Source organism: Myotis davidii, unplaced genomic scaffold (assembly GCF_000327345.1).
Source record: "Myotis davidii unplaced genomic scaffold, ASM32734v1 scaffold580, whole genome shotgun sequence".
NCBI classification, from domain to species: domain Eukaryota; kingdom Metazoa; phylum Chordata; class Mammalia; order Chiroptera; family Vespertilionidae; genus Myotis; species Myotis davidii.
This window is the reverse complement of record NW_006293313.1, coordinates 2330950-2349109: the sequence shown is the minus strand read 5'-3', so window position 1 is coordinate 2349109 and position 18160 is coordinate 2330950. Positions and strand designations below refer to the sequence as shown.

At 35.9% G+C, this 18160-nt stretch overlaps 1 protein-coding gene across 2 annotated transcripts in view; it reads left to right on the top strand.

Annotated features, from left to right (window-relative positions):
• The first annotated feature begins 8705 nt into the window (after positions 1-8705).
• The window catches only part of RC3H1 (ring finger and CCCH-type domains 1), a 47566-nt gene continuing 38111 nt past the window's right edge, over positions 8706-18160 (top strand). For both annotated transcript variants that reach the window (XM_006767020.2, XM_006767018.2), the window contains exons 1-6: positions 8706-8818; positions 9619-10018; positions 13534-13654; positions 14585-14824; positions 15242-15417; positions 16189-16389. In XM_006767020.2, coding sequence (XP_006767083.1) covers positions 9788-10018; positions 13534-13654; positions 14585-14824; positions 15242-15417; positions 16189-16389 — 969 coding nt within the window. In that variant the 5' untranslated portion in view covers positions 8706-8818; positions 9619-9787. The remainder of the gene's footprint in view (positions 8819-9618; positions 10019-13533; positions 13655-14584; positions 14825-15241; positions 15418-16188; positions 16390-18160) is intronic.

Here is an 18160-nt window from a genome sequence, read left to right as displayed (position 1 = left end):
TTCCCTCCCTTCTCCCCCCCAAAAAATAACGTCTTTAAGTGGGTGATGTTTAAAGGTCTGTGCTTGAAAATGTGATTTAGTCAAAGATTTGTGAATGAAACCGGATTGTTATATTTTTAACTTTATTATAGAACAGTATTTTATCTATCCAGGTTCCAGTTTAAAATAAGTTGATAACAGACCTTTAACTGTCACAAAATTAATTAACTAAATCATCTGATTAAAGTACTGGCTTAGAAAATCTCTTGCTTTGTAGGTAATTCTAAGAAGTTTGATTGTCTCTTTTCTAATCCCATAGCAGATTAAAGGATGCAAGGAGGGTGACAGGAAAAAAACCAGGTTAGCTTGGGGCCATTTGATATAGGCATAGTACCTCATTAGACTCTGATGAGTACTATGCCTATAGTGTATGGTTAATTATTGTGTTGTGCTATATAACTTATTCAAAAGGTTTAGAGAAGAATAAGAAAGAAAAAGATGACTCCAGATTTTTAAGAGTTCCTGATAATAAATTTATTGTGGGAAAATGTTTGTAATTTTGGGAATCAAAAAATATGTACAGAGTATATTAGAACATAGACTTTGGAGTCATATGTAACTAGGTTTTCATCTTTTATCATTTAAGCATTATGATTCATCATCTCTAAAAACAGAAAGGGTAATTCCTTCCTTTAAAGATTGTTTTGAAATTTAAATGAGATAACATATGTCTTTAGTATACTACCTGACATCTAGTACCCAGTCAATAAATGTTATTTTCATCCTTAAATCTGTTTGACAAAAATCATTTTAGGAAGATATCTAGAATATTTGAAAAAAGTTCTGCTGTAAAATGTTAATATTAAAGCTACATATCAACTTTGTAAAGTTTAGCATTAACTGTGTATTTTATCAAAAATAAAATACTATTCTGGTTTTCTTCCCACACCAGTCTTATTAATATAGACCTGTGCTATTCGATAGCAGCCACTGTCTACATGTGGCTACTTATTTTTAAAAATTTTTATAGATTTTATTTTTTAAAAATAGTTTTAGATGTATAGAAAAAATGCACTGAAAGTATACGTTTCCATATACAGCCAGCTTCCCCAGTTACCTCTGTTAACGTCTCACATTAGTGTGGTGCAGTTATTGTAATTGGTGAACATACTAGTATTGGTAAATTATTTCTAACCAAAGTCCATAGTTTACATTAGGATTCACTCTTTGTGTTGTATAGTTCTTTGGGCAAGATTGTTTTCTTTCACTTAACAATGTATATTTAAGCTTCTTCCATGTCTTCATGACTTGATAATGCATTTCTTTTTACTGCTAAACAATATTCCATTGTATGGATACATTTAAGTTTTAATTAATTAAAGTCAAATAAAATTTAAAATTTACTTACTTGAAGTAGCCACATTATAAGAGCTCAATGGCCACATGTGGCTTGTGGCTTTTATATTGGAAACATATAGAACATTTTCATCATCTCAGAAAGTTCTGTTGAAGAGTGCTGTTGTAAACTATTCCCCAAAGGTTCAGTCCTTCATTTATAGTCACTCTCACAGAGAATTTACCTATATACATGGCTTCAATTTGTCCTCAAGCCTACAATTTTCTATGCTTTGTCACTTACACTGTTGGCAACCCTAACCTTGAAATAATTAAAAACCCTTTACTCTCCCAAAGCCCCAGACTTTCCAAATGTTGTCCATTTGTAGTGTGGCTTCCTCATTTTCCTATCAGGGCATCATCTTTTACTCCACTCTTCATTGTTCCCAACCTCGAGTCATCCTTTTCTTCCTTATTTTGCTCTAAAACTTTTGAATATTTATCAAATGTATATAGATCTCAGAGCTAATAAATGGCATAACTAAGATTAGAATTTAGATTTTCCTATTCTAGTTCTCTCTTAAGATCCCCATTATTTGGGGTTGCTTTTACAATCACTGTTGAAGTTAGAATCACTTTGAAAGCGATTATTGAGGACTATTTCATTAAATACTGAGTAATTTAACATATACTACTTACAAATCAAAAGTACAGAGGCTATTGCAATAGATTTAATAGTGATGTATTGTTCTTTAAACAATTAGAATCTTACATGAAGGCCCTAGCTGGTTTGGCTCAGTGGATAGAGCGTCAGCCTGGGGACTGAAAGGTCCCAGGTTCAAATCCAGCCAGGGGCACACGGGTTGTGGGCTCGATCCCCAGTAGGGGATCAATCAGTTGGTTGCAGGAGGCAACCAACCAATGATTCTCTCTCATCATTGATATTTCTCTTTCTCTCTCCCTCTCTGAAATCAATAAAAAATGTTTTTTTTAAAAAAGAACCTTAAGTGAAGAAATTTATCCTACTTAGTGGATTTTTTCTTTAATTTATGATGGAACTTTTTTCCCTCCAAATGTGACCCATTTTAGATAACAAAAATTAATTTCCAGTACTAATACAAATCGGCTGGTAAGGATAAGTAGAATTTAACTGAACATTATTGGTATCAGAAATTCTCTGTTGGTGCTAGTTTTACATTTGGATTCTATTCAAACTACATTTTGATCTGTAGAATCCAAATGGGTTGCCACATGAACTTGTATTTCCCTAAACTCATCATGTTAAAGTTTCCAGAGTTTGAAAAATGGAGATCCTCATATTAGTCTGTGTTTTCAGGTGGGTTGTACCTCTACTTTTGCTCAAAGTAGTCATGCTATGTATGATCTGGATTTGATCTCTGCATACTGGCTATGCTTGCTCAAAAGTCCATTTTCGTGGAGACATTCTGTTAAGAGTGGTAGTCTTCCATATTTAAGTACTATACTTAAAAAAAACACACCCTGGATTTTAATCTTCATTTTGAAATACTTCCCCTATAGTTACTGCTTTTAAAACCCATATTTTATGTCAACTTTTACATTACTCCATTGTAGCAGTTTTTGAACTGTTTTGATTAAAACTGTCACTCTTTGCTTGAGTCTAGCCTCTTTAAATTTATTAAAAACTTTTAAAAAGTAAATGTAAGACTCCCCATTTATTTAGCAAAAATTGAATTATGGGTTCTTTGGATTGACTCATTTGCTCTGAGTCAATTTTTTCGGAAATGTACTTTTATTATGTAGAACTGCAATGGATGAGAACCAGCTCATAAGGGTACAAAAGACCCTCGAATTTATTTTCTTTCTACCACTGTTTTTTTTCTTTTTTAAGATGACTTTTTGAAATAAAATTCTTAGAATAGAAAATATTCTGTTTAAATCTATTTGAGTAATTTAGACTATCACAGAGCCCAAACAAGGAAATATTCTTATGAAAGCATGATTGAATATTGAAGTGGCAGCACCTATTCCCCTAATGATTGCCATTAATTAATTACACTCAGATGTTAAGGTAAAACTTTAAGAATCTTCTTAGGTACATAACAAAATGGTGAGGCAGAGAGGAAAGATGGGGGTAGCAAATCTATCTCTATATTTGAGGGAGATTTCAGATTCAGTTGTTGATTTCTAATTTTGTTGTTTGTAAAGACTATTTTTTAAAGCAATTTTAGGTGTCACAGCAAATTTGAAAAGAAGGTACTGAGATTTCCTATATACAATACTCCTTGTCTGTACACATGTGTAGCTTTTCCCCCATTGTCAACATCCACCACCAGATTTGGTACATTTTGTTACAATTGATGAACCTATATTGACAAAGTTCATGGTTTATATTTGGGTTCTCTCTTGGTGTTGTACATTCTATGGGTCTGAACAAATATGTAATGGCATGTATCTATCGTGATAGTATAAATCACGTGGAATATTTTTATTACCCTAAAAGTCCTTTGTCCTTTGCCTATTCATCCCTCCTCCACCCCAACTCCTAGCAACCACTGATCTTTGTATTGTTTCCATAGTTAGCCTTTTCCAGAATATCCTGTAGTTGGGATTGTGAAACAAAAACTTTCATGTGAACGCTTTTCTAAAACAAAGGGTTTATTGAGCCTTATGCTAGCCAGGGTGCTGGTAGTATGTCTGTTGGTATGTGCACTTTGTAATAATTCATTGAGCTGAACCTTCTCTATCTGTGTATCTTTTTGTATGTATGCCATACTTCAATACATTATATGTAAAATTAGGAGTCATTTTCTATTTCAGTCCCCTGAGTATTTCTCAGTGTGTTCTAGTAAAATATTCATGTAGTTCTCTTCAAAAGAAATAGTTGCCATAGTCTGTTTTTTGTTTGTTTATTTTTTAAATAAACTAGTAGGGTTAAACAGTTCTTGGGTTCCTATCCTGGCCTAGCATATGGCCTGTTTTGGAGAGTGTTCTATGTACACTTGAAAAAAAAATTGCTGTTGTTGGATGTAGTATTCTATGGATGTCTTTTAGGTCCAGTTTCGTTATAGTGGTATTCGAGTCTTGTATGTATATCCTTGTTGAGCTGTGCGTGCTATTCTGGATGCTAAGGCCTTAAAGTTTTCCATTAGCCTAATTGATGTCTTGGAGAAAACAAATACCCCAGCTTGATAGGTTTGCTAATGTATATGGCTGACTTTTTCTATATTAAAACTATAGAGCAAAAAGCAAGCGAGGGGAAATCCCCAAGATATTCTCTGATTTTAAGGAATTTACAATCTAGTTATATAACCTAGCTTTGATTGATGGGGATACTGTTAACAGGGACACCAATTAAAAACTGTCACAGTTACCTAGGTAAGAGATGTTGATAACCTAAACTAAGGTATTGGGAATGGATGGGAGGATTTCAAGAAACATTTGAAGAAATAAAATGAATAGGACATGGTGATTGGTTATTTGAGGAGGCAGATTTGAGGAAAAGAAAGTAGTCAAGGATGATTCCCCAATGCTTCTGTCAACAGCTAAGTCACTCAGTCATTGACTTAGAGAACAAAAGGTTTCAGTAGGTTGAAATGGTTTGAGACCTAGTTAAACATGAATGACTAGTAGCTAACTGGTTATATGGCCGTGGCACTCAGAAGAGAGGTCTGAACTTGAAATATAGATTTCGAAGTAATCAGCATCTAGTTGATAGTTGAAAGCTGAAAATAGATGACATCACTCAAGGAAATTTTGTAGAGAAGTGAGGAAGGAATTCTGAGGGAACCACACATATTCCAAGGATGGGCAGAGAAGGAGAAGCCCTCAAGTGCAGCACACAAGGAGTGGCCTGCAGTACTTGGACAGTGTGCCATTATAGAAGCCAAAGTGGAGTAGCATTTGCTCTAATAAACTCGTCAACATTCATTTTTTTTTAAAAAATCCTCACCCGAGGATATTTTTCCATTGACTTTTAGAGAGAGTGCAAGAGAGAGGGAAAGACAGAAATATTGATGCACACCGATTGGTTACCTCCTGCATGAGCCTGGACGAGGGAGGAGCCTGCAACCAAGGTACGCGTCAGTGTCCTAGCTATTGGCCGGAATTGAACACTGGGATCCTTTCGTCTGAAGGCCGATGCTCTATCCACTGAGCCAAACCGGCTAGGGCAACTGGTCAACATTATTAATGCTGTATAGAAAGAAGAAAGTTAAGGACTGAAATGTGACTATTGCACATAAGAAGGTTTTTGATATGCCAGTTAAAGTCATTTAAAATAGTGGTTGGGGAAAAGTGTAGTTTGAAAACTGAGAGGTAAGAGGGTTAGAGAATAGAGTCTAGGAGAAGGCAGGGACCGGGATTGAATGATTTTTAAAAAAATTTAAATAAGACAGGTGGGAGATAGAAATGTGTTTTTTAGCTTCTCTAAACAAGGATTTAAGTGTGCTAGTGGAGAAAAATAGTAAAGTGGGATAAGTTAAAGAAATAATACTAGTGCTATTCCTTAAAATGTCTCATTCTCACTGGATTTCTCAGTCTATAGATTAGTATTTAACAATCTGAAATATAAATTTATGAGGCACACTTAGATATTCTTTTCATTGTGAGTTTTTCCCCCTACAGTCATGATTATTGACTACTTGCCAATCAGATTTGTCATTGTGTCTCAAAATAACTTCTGGGTACACAGGGAGCAAACTTCCTCTACAAAAAGGAGCCATTATTGTATCAGGAGGATGATTTCAAGATGTGATCTGAAAAACTAAAGTCTCATTAAAATATTTGGCCTACTTTTCAAAATTTATTCATGAATCTTTTGTATGGGACTGAGTTATCTTTATGGTTTAGCAAACAACCTTAATTAAGGAGACATCATTTTTTACAAAGGAAACAGCCAATTTCAGAAGTTTGCATTTAATTTGAAAGCAGTTAACAGATGACAGATGAATTAAAATGCCTGGTGTATTCCAAAATTGTCTTCCTTTTATTAGTTCTCGTTATGTCCTTGATGTTTGGATTACCACTAAATGATGATGATATACTTATCTACTTGATAGTATAGTATATGTACCACTTCACAGAGTATTAATGCAAAGACTGAAAGAAGAAAATAATTATTTGCTGTTTTGCTGTAATGGGGACTGTTTTTCTGCTTAAAGGATCTTAAAGATGATGCTTTTGAGTCTGGCCTTGTCTTTCTATCACCTCTTAATCAACTGCTAATTTCCTCTTCAGCATAGCACATTTACACACAACGTGTAACTTTGTTACATAGAATAGAAACCTAGAGCTTCAGACTGTGGACACAAAGTGAGACACAGTTATTCACGGCTTAGAGTACTGTTTGAGCTTCAGAGCAGGCAGCTTCCCCAGGAATGGGCTTATCGTTTTTTTACTGTTTCTTCTAAGTTTGTCATTAAGTTGGAGGTAGAAATGTTTCTTTTTGTCCCTCTGCACACTGGGTAAGTAAGAGACCTAATTGAACCCTTTGTAGCTTTCTTAACCCTTCTTTATCAAGTTCTATTTTTCAGGCCTTTCCCCCTCTAAATCAAAAGCCCTTATCATCATGCTTGTCCCAAGTATTTCTCCATTAGTACTAACATTAGCATATGAAATTATTTATATCTAGGATGTTGTGCAATCGGGTCTTTCTTCACAGGGTATTATTGCTGGAGAAACCTTGCGCTTTCTCAAACATCTCCAACTATTTTATCTGTAAATTAATTTATATTCTTCTGAGAATTATAACACTGAATAGTTACAATAAGCCTTCACTTATTTTTCTTCTTTTTGTTTTTATTTCCTGCTTTTAGCTTTATTTTTCAAGATAGTTAAAACTTTTTTCTGGTGTTGCCCTGCATGTTGGTTGCTATGAAAATGTTCCAGAGAAATGGTAGATTAAGTTAAGGCCAAGAATAATAAGATAAACTCATCTCATAGGGTAGGGTGGGAATAGATCAAGATTGCCCTCTTACAGACAGTAGGTTTTGTTTGATATAATATCTTTCTCAGAGCAACTTATGCTTCAATTCATATAAGAGCTGAGTTTTAGTCTCAGTTCCACAGTTTATAGCTTCGGGCAAGTTATTTAATGCTGCAGCAGCTCAGCAGTTTTCTATAAAATGGGCCTAGTAATGCCTCGGAGGAGTGACTGGCCCAGAGTAGATACTTGATGAATTTTAATTTCTGTGTTGTGCCCTCTAAAGCAGAAGCAGATAAGATGAACCTGTAATAGAGGATATGGTAATATGCTTTAAAACATTTAAAATGTCAATTTATAATATGTGAATGGAATCCTCAAAGCAATATAACTGATAGTGGTATCGCTATGCTCATAGAACAAATCTGAAGTGTCTTCATATTTTTAAGTTATTACATTTGAAACTGACCTTTTATAAAAAACCTTTAATGACTATTTTAGCAGCTTTATTGAAGTATAATTTGCATACTATAAAATTAACTTATTTTAAGTGCATGGTTCAATGATTTTTAGTAAATTTACAGAATTGTGCAACCATCACCATAATCCAATTTTAGAACATTTCCATCACCCCTAAAAGTTCCCTCACTTTAGTGACTATTAACTTTCATCTGTAAGATGGCACAAATTATGGGATTTAAAAGTACCAGTTTGGGAGTTAGGTCTGTCTGAGTTTGGATCCCAATCCTGCTACTTACTAGCCTTGAGTCTTGGAGTACTTCTATGTACTTTGATTTCATTTCTTTTCTTTTTCTTTTTAATCCTTACCTGAGGGTATGCTTATTACTTTTAGAGAGGGGAAGAGAGTGAAACGAAAAAAAATCACTTTGACAGAGAACATCAATCGGTTGCCTTCCATATGTGCCCTGACTGGGGACTGAACCCTCAAACTAGGTATGCACCCTGACCAGGAATTGAATTCACAACCTTTCAGTGTACAGGACGACACTCCAACCAACTGACCCACACTGACCAGGCTGTACTTCAGTTCCTTTATCTTTAAAATGGAGATATTGACATTATATCATTGTTGTGATTATTCAGTTAATAAGGTACTGTGTATAGAAGAACACTGAAAATGCTAAAATACCTAACAGATATATTGTGATTTAGATTTATGGTAGATCCTATATAATAAAAGCATAGTATGCAATTGTCCCCTCAACTGGGAGTTGTCGGGGAGTTCTACCAGGGGCCAGGGCTGGCAGGGGGAAGGGAGGGAGGCTCTGACTAGCATCTGCTAGGGACCCTACCAGTGCACTAATTTCAGGCACTGGGCCTCTTTAAATAAGAGAAGCATCTGAAAATACCTAAAATAATGCCTGACACACAGATTTTTTTTTTTCAGAAAACCAAGCTCTGTTATATCATGTTGTCGTAAGTTTATAGTAGCTCTTTAGCAGTTGCTTTAACCACAGTTAAACCTTTGAGGCTCACAACATATAGTTATTTGTTATTTTGCAGAGGCATGGATTTGAATTGAGTGGTACACTGTAGCTATGAGAGTTGGAGTTGGATATCTGGAGACTACTTACTGAGCTGGTAGAATGAGTCATTGGTCTTACTGTTTATTGTTCATTGAAATACTTTTCTTACTGAGGGCACATATAAGAAGCAACCGACAATGCATAAATTAGTAGAACAACATCTCCCTCTCCCTTCCTCTCTCTCTCTAAAAAGTCAATAAAATAAAACATTTTTTAAAAAAACAATATCTAAAATCCTTAAAAATAAATCTTAAAAATAAACCTTAAAAAGACAGTACAATCTCTTTTTTTCTCATTACCCATACCGAATTTGGAAGGCAGCTATGCTCACCACTATACCACCAACGCCAACCCCATACCGAATTTGATGATAAAATAGTTTAAGGTAGTTTTTATTTTGGGCCAATTCTCTCTTTATTGAGGGGTTAACATACAACAGGAATGTACATGTTGTAAGTGTAGAGCTTGATAAAACTTCACAGCTGAACAGATTCATGTAACTGGTATACAGATTAAGAAACAGAATATTATTGACCACCTTAAAAAGGCTAATTTTTAAATATAAAACAATCACAGATTTAGATAAACTTGAGAGACTTAGGTCTTGGATCTTTTAATGTTATTACTAACTTTGTGTGTCACCTTAGGCAAGTTATTCTGTCTTTCTGGGATCTGTACCTCATCTTTAAATTGAGGGGCTGAGATTGGATGTTTTATTATGGCTCTAATTCTGTAAAAGGGCAATAAGAGGGTATGGTGACATAAATGTACTATAAAAGGTTGGAGGTTGTAGGCTGAGAAGACAGTGTAATTTAAAAAGGGAGATTGATTTTTTTCTTTTTCTTTGTTTTCCAGGTTATATTTCACACTATGTGCTGACTGTATCTACAGAAACTATTAAAAAAAAGATAAACTTTTTTCAAAGATTTTGATTCCAGTGGAATCTTTGCTTTAGATATTGTGTGTGTGTGTGTGTGTGTGTGTGTGTGTGTGTGTGTGTTAGTGAATTGTAACTCCAGAAGCAATGCCTGTACAAGCTCCACAGTGGACGGATTTCCTTTCCTGCCCGATTTGCACTCAGACTTTCGACGAAACAATTCGAAAGCCCATCAGTTTGGGTTGTGGCCATACTGTCTGCAAGATGTGCCTGAATAAACTCCACCGGAAGGCTTGCCCATTTGACCAGACCACTATCAATACTGACATTGAGCTCCTTCCCGTGAACTCAGCGTTGCTTCAGCTAGTGGGTGCTCAGGTATGATGGGTGACCTACTATACTTTTTAATTTCTGTGTGTGTTTTCCTCCTGAGGCAAATTTGTTGAATTAAAACTGGATAATATTGCCCTCTATTTAAATAGATAAAATATTGTTCAGTACTGTGCAAATCCTTTATTTCATTCTGTTAGGAGACTTACAGTGGTAGTCCAGTGTTTCTCAGTTATAATACGGTAACAATATTTTAATCTGGTGTCCGACTTTCTCAACAAATTTAGCAATTCTGATTACTAGAGAAACCTAAGAAGTCACAAGGACTTTTATAGTGAGGAAAATATTATTCACAAAACCATTGCATTTTACTTAATAAGAAAAGTGAAGCTGCTTCAGACAATTTTACTTAGTAGATATTAATCAAAATGAAAGAAGAAGAAGGTGACAAGAAACTATAGCCCACAGCCTTTGGGAACCACTTATCTAGGGTAGGAGCAAATATCCTTAGATAACCATAAAGTTTAGTGTGGTAATTCTGAAAGTAATACTTTGAAAGTTTTATGTCAGTATTCTTTAATTCAAGATCAGTGGTATCTTCAGAAGGCTTCACAAAGTCATGGGAGTCAGGGTTTTGAAAGCCGGATATGATTCACTTAAATAACCCCTCACCAGATTAATTTGCATAGTGTCCAAAGTACCATCTGTTTACTGTAAATCGTTATCAGAATAAATATACTGAAATTTTGGATCTAACTCCACTCAGATATCCTAAAGGCTGCAGAAAGTAGAGAAGGTTAATATTATGTATGTTGAAGGTAAAGAGAGCAGTTCTTATTCAAAAGGAAAACTTAATTTACTTACATACTTGTTTCGATGTCATCAGCAATACTATAAAATATTTGTCCAAAGGGGAAGTGCAGTTTTTTCTTTTCTTCCTATACTTAATTTTTTATTTATAATCATTTTTCTTTTTATTTTGAAAATTCCAGTATGACATTCTGGAAACATATTAAAAATAGACTTATTGGCCCTGGCTGGCATGGCTCAGTTGGTTGAGTGTCATCCCATGCATTGGAGAGATCACTGGTTCCATTCCTGGTTAGGGCACATGCCCAGATTGCAGGTTCAGTCCCCAATAGGGGGCATGTAAGAGGCAGATATCTTTTCGTAAAGATATCTAAGGATGAACTGATTTTCCCCCTACAAAATGAGTAAGTCGTTCTCATATCTTAACTGAAACAGCTAATGTTTGTGAAATTTGAGGGTAGGATCGTATGCATTTTAACACATAAATCTACTATTTTAACCCTAAAGAGTTCCATTTAAAAACTGTTAGAGCCTTGGCCGGTGTTTCGCAGTGGTTAGAGCAGCCGTGGGCAAACTACGGCCCGCGGGCTGGTTTGAAATGAATAAAACTGAAAAAAAAAAAAAAAAGACCGTACCCTTTTATGTAATGATGTTTACTTTGAATTTATATTAGTTCACACAAACACTCCATCCATGCTTTTCTTCCGGCCCTCCGGTCCAGTTTAAGAACCCATTGTGGCCCTCGAGTCAAAAAGTTTGCCCACCCCTGGATTAGAGTGTTGGCCCTGGCATCAGGAGGTCACAGGTTTGATTCCTGGTCCAGGGCATGTACCTTGATTGCAGGTTCGATCCCTGGCTCTGGTTGGGGCATGTGCGAGAGGAAACCAATCAATGTGTCTCTCTCACATCAATGTTTTTCTCGCCCTCTCTCCCCCTTCTTCTTTCCTTCTATTCTCTCTAAAAATCAATGGAAAAAATACCTTCAGGTGAAGAAAAAGAACAAAAAAGAAAAGTTAGAGCTAATAAATTAATTAACCAAAGTTGCAGTTAAAAAATCAACATGCAAAAATTAATTGTATATCTATACTAACAATGAACAATCCAAAAGGAAATTTAAACAATTCCAACCGAGGCTGGTTCGGCTCAGTGATTGAACATAGACCCATGAACCAGGAGGTCTTCTCCTCCTGGTCAGGGCTCATGCCCAGATTGTGGGCTCAATCCCTAATAGGGGGTGTGCAGGAGGCAACCGATAAATGATTCTCTCATCATTGATATTTCTATATCTCCCTTCCTCTCTGAAGTCAATAAAAATATTTTTTTAAAAAACACATATGTAAGTCAGTAGCATCAAAAAGAATAAAATACCTAGGAATAATTTTAGCAAAGGAAGTGAAAGACTTGTACTCTGAAAACTACAAAACTTTGCTGAAATTTAAAAAGATATAAACAAATGGAAAGACATCACATGGTCATGGAGAGGCTGACTTTGTATTATTAAGATGATAATATATCCAAAGTAATCTGCAGATTTATTGTAAGCACTATCAAAATCCCAGTGGTGGTTCTTTTTTTCAGAGATAGAAAAATTCACCCTAAAATTTATGTGGAATCATAAGGGCTTCAAATAGCCAAACAATCTTGAAAAAGAAGAACAAATAAGAATCACACTTTCTGATTTTGAAACTGCAAAGCTAAAGTGATCAAGAGGGTGTGGTACTGGCATAAAGACATATTTAGGTAATGTAATAGAATAGAGAGTTCAGAAATAAACCCAGTGTACAGTCAGATGATTTTTTTGACAAGGTTGCCAAGGTCATTCAGTGGGAAAAGAACAGTTTTTCCAACAAAATGTTCTAGGAAAAGTTGATATCCAAACGTAAAAGAATGAATTGGACCTCTACCTCACATCATGTATAAAAATTGACTCAAAGTGGAACAAAGGGTAAATGTAGGAGCTAAAATTATAAAACTCTTAGAAGAAAAATATAGGCCTAGATATATCTATGACCTTGGAGTAAGCAGTGGTTTTTTTAAGATATGACGCTCAGGAGCACAAGACAAGATAAATTGAACTAAATCAAAATTTAAAACTTTGTGCTTCAAAGGATATTGTCAAGAGAGTGAAAGAACAACCCACAGAATGAGAGAAATAATTGTAACTCATATCTGGTAAGAAACTTGCATCTAGAATATGTAAAGAACTCTTACAACTTATTAAAAAGAACATAATTTTAAAATAGACAAAGCTCTGAACAGATGCCTCACCAAAAAGATACACAGATAGCATATGAGCAAATAAAGGAGCTCAGCAGCATTTGACATTTGGTATTGCAAATTAAAACACTGAGATACTACTACACCAATTACAATATCTAAAATCCAAAACACTGACAACACCCAATGCTGGTGAGGATGTGGAGCAACAGAAACTCATTTATTGCTGGTGGGAATGGAAAAATGGTACAGCCACTTTGGAAGCTATTGTGTCATTCTATGTTCTGTTTATATGAAATGTCCAAAATAGGCAAATTTATAGAGACAGAAATAGATTAGTTTTTTGGGCTGGGGTAGGAGTGGAAAAAATATGGGGGGAATAGTACTTAAAAGAATATGAAGTTCTTTAAGAATCCAGTAGATTTAATGGGAGTTTTGATGTTACTGGTGTTAAATGGCAGTGCGTAAAACATACTCGAAAAAGCACTTGTTTAATTGATTAGTAAGCACTGACACAGACCACTTTTGATCTCTAGGTCCCTGAGCAGCAGCCCGTTACATTGTGTAGTGGGGTTGAAGATACAAAGCATTATGACGAAGCCAGGAAATGTGTAGAAGAATTAGCATTGTACCTGAAACCACTCAGCAGCGCTAGAGGTAAGTCGGGTGCAGTTAGTAATGCTAAGCAAATGTTTATTAAAAATACTTTTATTACCATAAAAATTGTGGGCTGTAAATTGACTGTTAATGAAATTAATTTATTTAGTGTAAATCAAACTCACTAGTGTTAAATAATGTTATTACAAACCATATCAAACAAAGTAGTGAATTGAGAGTTAATGTGATGTTGGAAGCATTATTTGAATGAGTTACAGAAATAAGTATAAGTATAAATGCAATAATGGCTTCAGAAGGGCTCACTATCATTTGGCAACTGAATTGTCTGCCTTCTATTCAGTTTTATATGGTGTGCTATAGGGAAGGTAATAAAATTGGAAGTTGCCATTATTATCTTGCCATTACAGCTTGTTATTTCACTATGAAATGTCAGAACTGTTATGACCTCCAGATTTGGGTCTTTAATTATTATTGTTTGGCCTTTTCTTTTTCTTTTTTTCTTTTTCTTTTTAAAATATATTTTATTGATTTTTTACAGAGAGGAAGGGAGAGAGATAGAGTTAGAAACATCGATGAGAGAGAAACATCGATCAGCTGCCTCCTGCACATCTCCCACTGGGGATGTGCCCGCAACCCAGGTACATGCCCTTGACCGGAATCGAACCTGGGACCCTTGAGTCCGCAGGCCGACGCTCCATCCACTGAGCCAAACCGGTTTCGGCTGTCTGGCCTTTTCATCTTTATTTCTCCATGATTAAAATGAATAATGGTATATTTAATGTCATTAATGTATTTGCATGAGGTAAAAGCTTTTGTATACTTTTAGAAATGCTTCACTTGTGTAATTCTGTTATTCATTTTAAATATTCTAGTAGAACCCATAAGTCAGTCAGCCCATCCAAGGAAGTTTTTCTGAACTCTCTAAAATTGCATTGTAAACCTAGAAATAATTTTTTACTCTATTTAAAGGAGTGGGTCTGAATAGCACTACTCAGAGTGTTCTGAGTCGCCCAATGCAGAGGAAGCTGGTGACTCTGGTCCACTGCCAATTAGTGGAAGAAGAAGGCAGGATTCGTGCCATGCGAGCAGCTCGATCTTTAGGTGAACGAACAGTTACAGAGCTCATTCTCCAGCACCAGAATCCTCAGCAACTCTCTTCTAATCTTTGGGCAGCAGTCAGAGCTCGGGGCTGCCAGTTCCTTGGACCAGGTATATAATTAAATTTCATATGTACTACACTAGTAATTCTAAAAGTATGGCCTGGGGACTATAAATATATATAATGGCTAGTTCATTGCAAATTCTGTTGTTACCAAGCAATATTCTACTTGATAACTATGGTTTGGGTGATTCCACGTCAGTTTTTCAGAGCACTTAACTTTTCCCTTAATGCCAAAAGTTTATTCATTTTGATAGACATTTTTCTTGAACGTATTGACTTTTTATCTCCTTTCTTAAATAAAATGTAATACAAAAAGCCCCCGAAAGGTTAAAAAGCGTAACTATCTATCATTGCGTTGCCTATTTAAGTGATACCTGCAGAAATTATTGAGTATTGTCCATTTAATAAGTGAATTTATCTTATCCCTGCACATGATAAATTTTGATTTTGCCTAACTTTCCTAGCAATGCAGGAGGAAGCTCTTAAGTTGGTTCTCCTGGCTTTAGAAGATGGTTCTGCTTTGTCGAGAAAAGTATTGGTTCTCTTTGTGGTGCAAAGGTTAGAGCCACGGTTCCCTCAAGCCTCTAAAACTAGCATTGGGCATGTTGTCCAGCTCCTGTATAGAGCCTCCTGCTTCAAGGTATGAACCTCTGTTACATTACAGCTTAAAGGAAACATTATCCGTTCCCTAAACAATTAATAAAACTTTTAGTTTAATAAAGTTGCCTGAGTCTTTTCAGAAAAGTTAGCAATTTTTCTTTTAAATAATACAGATGGCATCCTAGTAAACTTAAATCTTTTTGTATTAAATTTGTATATTAGATGTTGAACAACATAGATCAAACCAAGGCTTATAGATTTTTCTGTTTGGTGAGACTAATAAGCTGGCTCAGTTTTCCACCAACACTACAAGGAGAATTGGTCTGGATAGAGAGTCATTGAAGCAGGAAATAAGCTGTATTTGGCTCTTTGTTCTGATATCATTCCAGGGATTTTGACATCTGTAAAAGGGGAAATGTTTTATTGGCAAAATGGTGTGCTCCATTTTAACCTTGCTATTGTTACTATAAGAAATTTGTTTGTTACATTAAAAATTATCTGTTATGACCAGCCAGTGTGGCTCAGTTGGTTGGATGTTGTCCCTTTCACCAGGAGGTCGCTGGTTGCTTCCAAGTCAGGGCACATTCCCGGGTTTCAGGCTCGATCTCCAGTAGGGGATGTGCAGGAGATAGCCAATTGGTGTTTCTTTTTCATCGATGTTTCTATTTCTTCTTCTCTCTTCCTCTCTCTGAAATCATTAAAAACTTTTTTTTTTTAAGAAAATTATCTGTTATTCATAGATGCTCTTACAAAGAATAAGCCCATTTTGTTCCTTTCCTGATTCAAAGTGAGATTATGTGTGTCTTGTTAGGTCACCAAACGTGATGAAGATTCCTCTTTGATGCAACTGAAAGAAGAATTCAGGACCTATGAAGCTCTGCGGCGAGAGCATGACTCCCAGATAGTTCAGATTGCTATGGAAGCAGGCTTACGAATCGCACCAGACCAGTGGTCCTCTTTGCTTTATGGAGACCAGTCTCACAAATCTCATATGCAGTCCATTATTGACAAGGTAGACCCTTTTGTTGTTCCTGAATTCTTGCAGTAATCCTAGAATTTGGGTGATTGATTTATTTAACAAGTGTGTATTAAAGTGAGTACTATACGTCACACTCATTTAAGTTATATTCTCTATAGTCCGGTATCATGTCACAACTAGTCACATCAAAGTACCAGTTTGCTAATATAAAGATTTTTAAAATTGAGGTATAATTGACATTTTTCATATAATATTTAATTAGTGTTTTAATGCTTTTTCCAGCCCACGTTCGCTCATTCTTTGAGAGGCTGGCGTTTCTTTTATATCGTTGCCTCTCTCCCTACTTTTATTGTTCTCTGAGTTTTGTTTGCTGTGTTAGTTAAACCCATTTCCTAAATGCCTTTATTGTCTGCCTGTAGCAGCCATTTAAGTCTGGAAGATGTACACACTGAGGCTTCATATTATACACAGCAGAAAAATTTCACATAATAACTTACCAACCATTCTAAGTTTGATCAAATTTTCAGTAAACTTATTTTTACTTAATGTTGTTTGTTATGATGAAAAAAAGATCACTAGAGTTCACATGAATTTTAGATCGGGCTCATTATTTCTGACTCTAAGCTAATTTTATTTTATTGATGTTTTACAGAGAGGAAGGGAGAGGGATAGACAGTTAGAAACATCGATGAGAGAGAGACATCGATCAGCTGCCTCCTGCACACCCCCCACTGGGGATGTGCCTGCAACCAAGGTACATGCCCCTGACTGGAATCAAACCTGGGACCCTTCAGTCTGCAGGCCGATGCTCTGTCCACTGAACCAAACCAGTCGCAGCCAAGGTACATGCCCTTGACCGGATTCGAACATGGGACCCTTCAGTCTGCAGGGGGACTCTCTATCCACTGAGCCAAACCGTTTAGGGCTAAGAGCTAATTTTAATTCTCTTAAAACTGGAGCACACTAAAAAAAAACCAACCTGGAGCAGACCATAAATGTGTTGTAATTCAATATGAAATATATGAAAGTGCTATAAAAACACCTTGTAAATATACTATGTTCAATAATAGTATTTAATTTAATTTTTACTATTTTACCTTATATACTTAAAACCATAGAGATGATATACTTAGTTACCCAACCATTAACTGAGAGAAAGGAGGTCAAGATGTTGCCCAAATATTTAACACTTACTGAGAGCTTACTATGTGCCTGGTGGTTTAAACAGTTCATTTAGTCTTCTCAACAGCCATCTATCATCCCTTTTATACAGAGACAAAGAGGTTAAATACATTTCTCCAGTGACAGATCTGGATTTGAACTAGGGTATTCTGACTCTAGAATCCATGTTCTTAATCACTAAGCCTCTTTCTGGGCTACTCTGCTTTTCTGTCTCTCTCTCTCTCTCTCTCTCTCTCTCTCTCTCTCTCTTACTCCCCAAAATAGAATTCTTTTAATGAGTAGGAGAATTGGGAAACGTGTTTTATAACTACTTGGTGCAAAATTTTCAATGTGATATATATTACTTGTTCTGTCCTATAAGTCTTCCCTAGATACCTTTTTTTGTTGTTTATCCTCACATGAGGATATTTTCCTATTGATTTTTAGAGAGCGTGGGAGGGAGGGAGGAGGGGGAGAGAGAGGAAGAGAGAAACTTCGATGTGAGAGAGACACATTGATTGGTTGCCTCCTGCATGTGCCCCGACTAGGGCAAGGGATCAAGCCTGCAGCCAAGGTACATGCCCTTGACCAGAATCAAACCCGCAAATCGCCCTGACCTGTTTGGCTCAGTGGATGGAGCGTC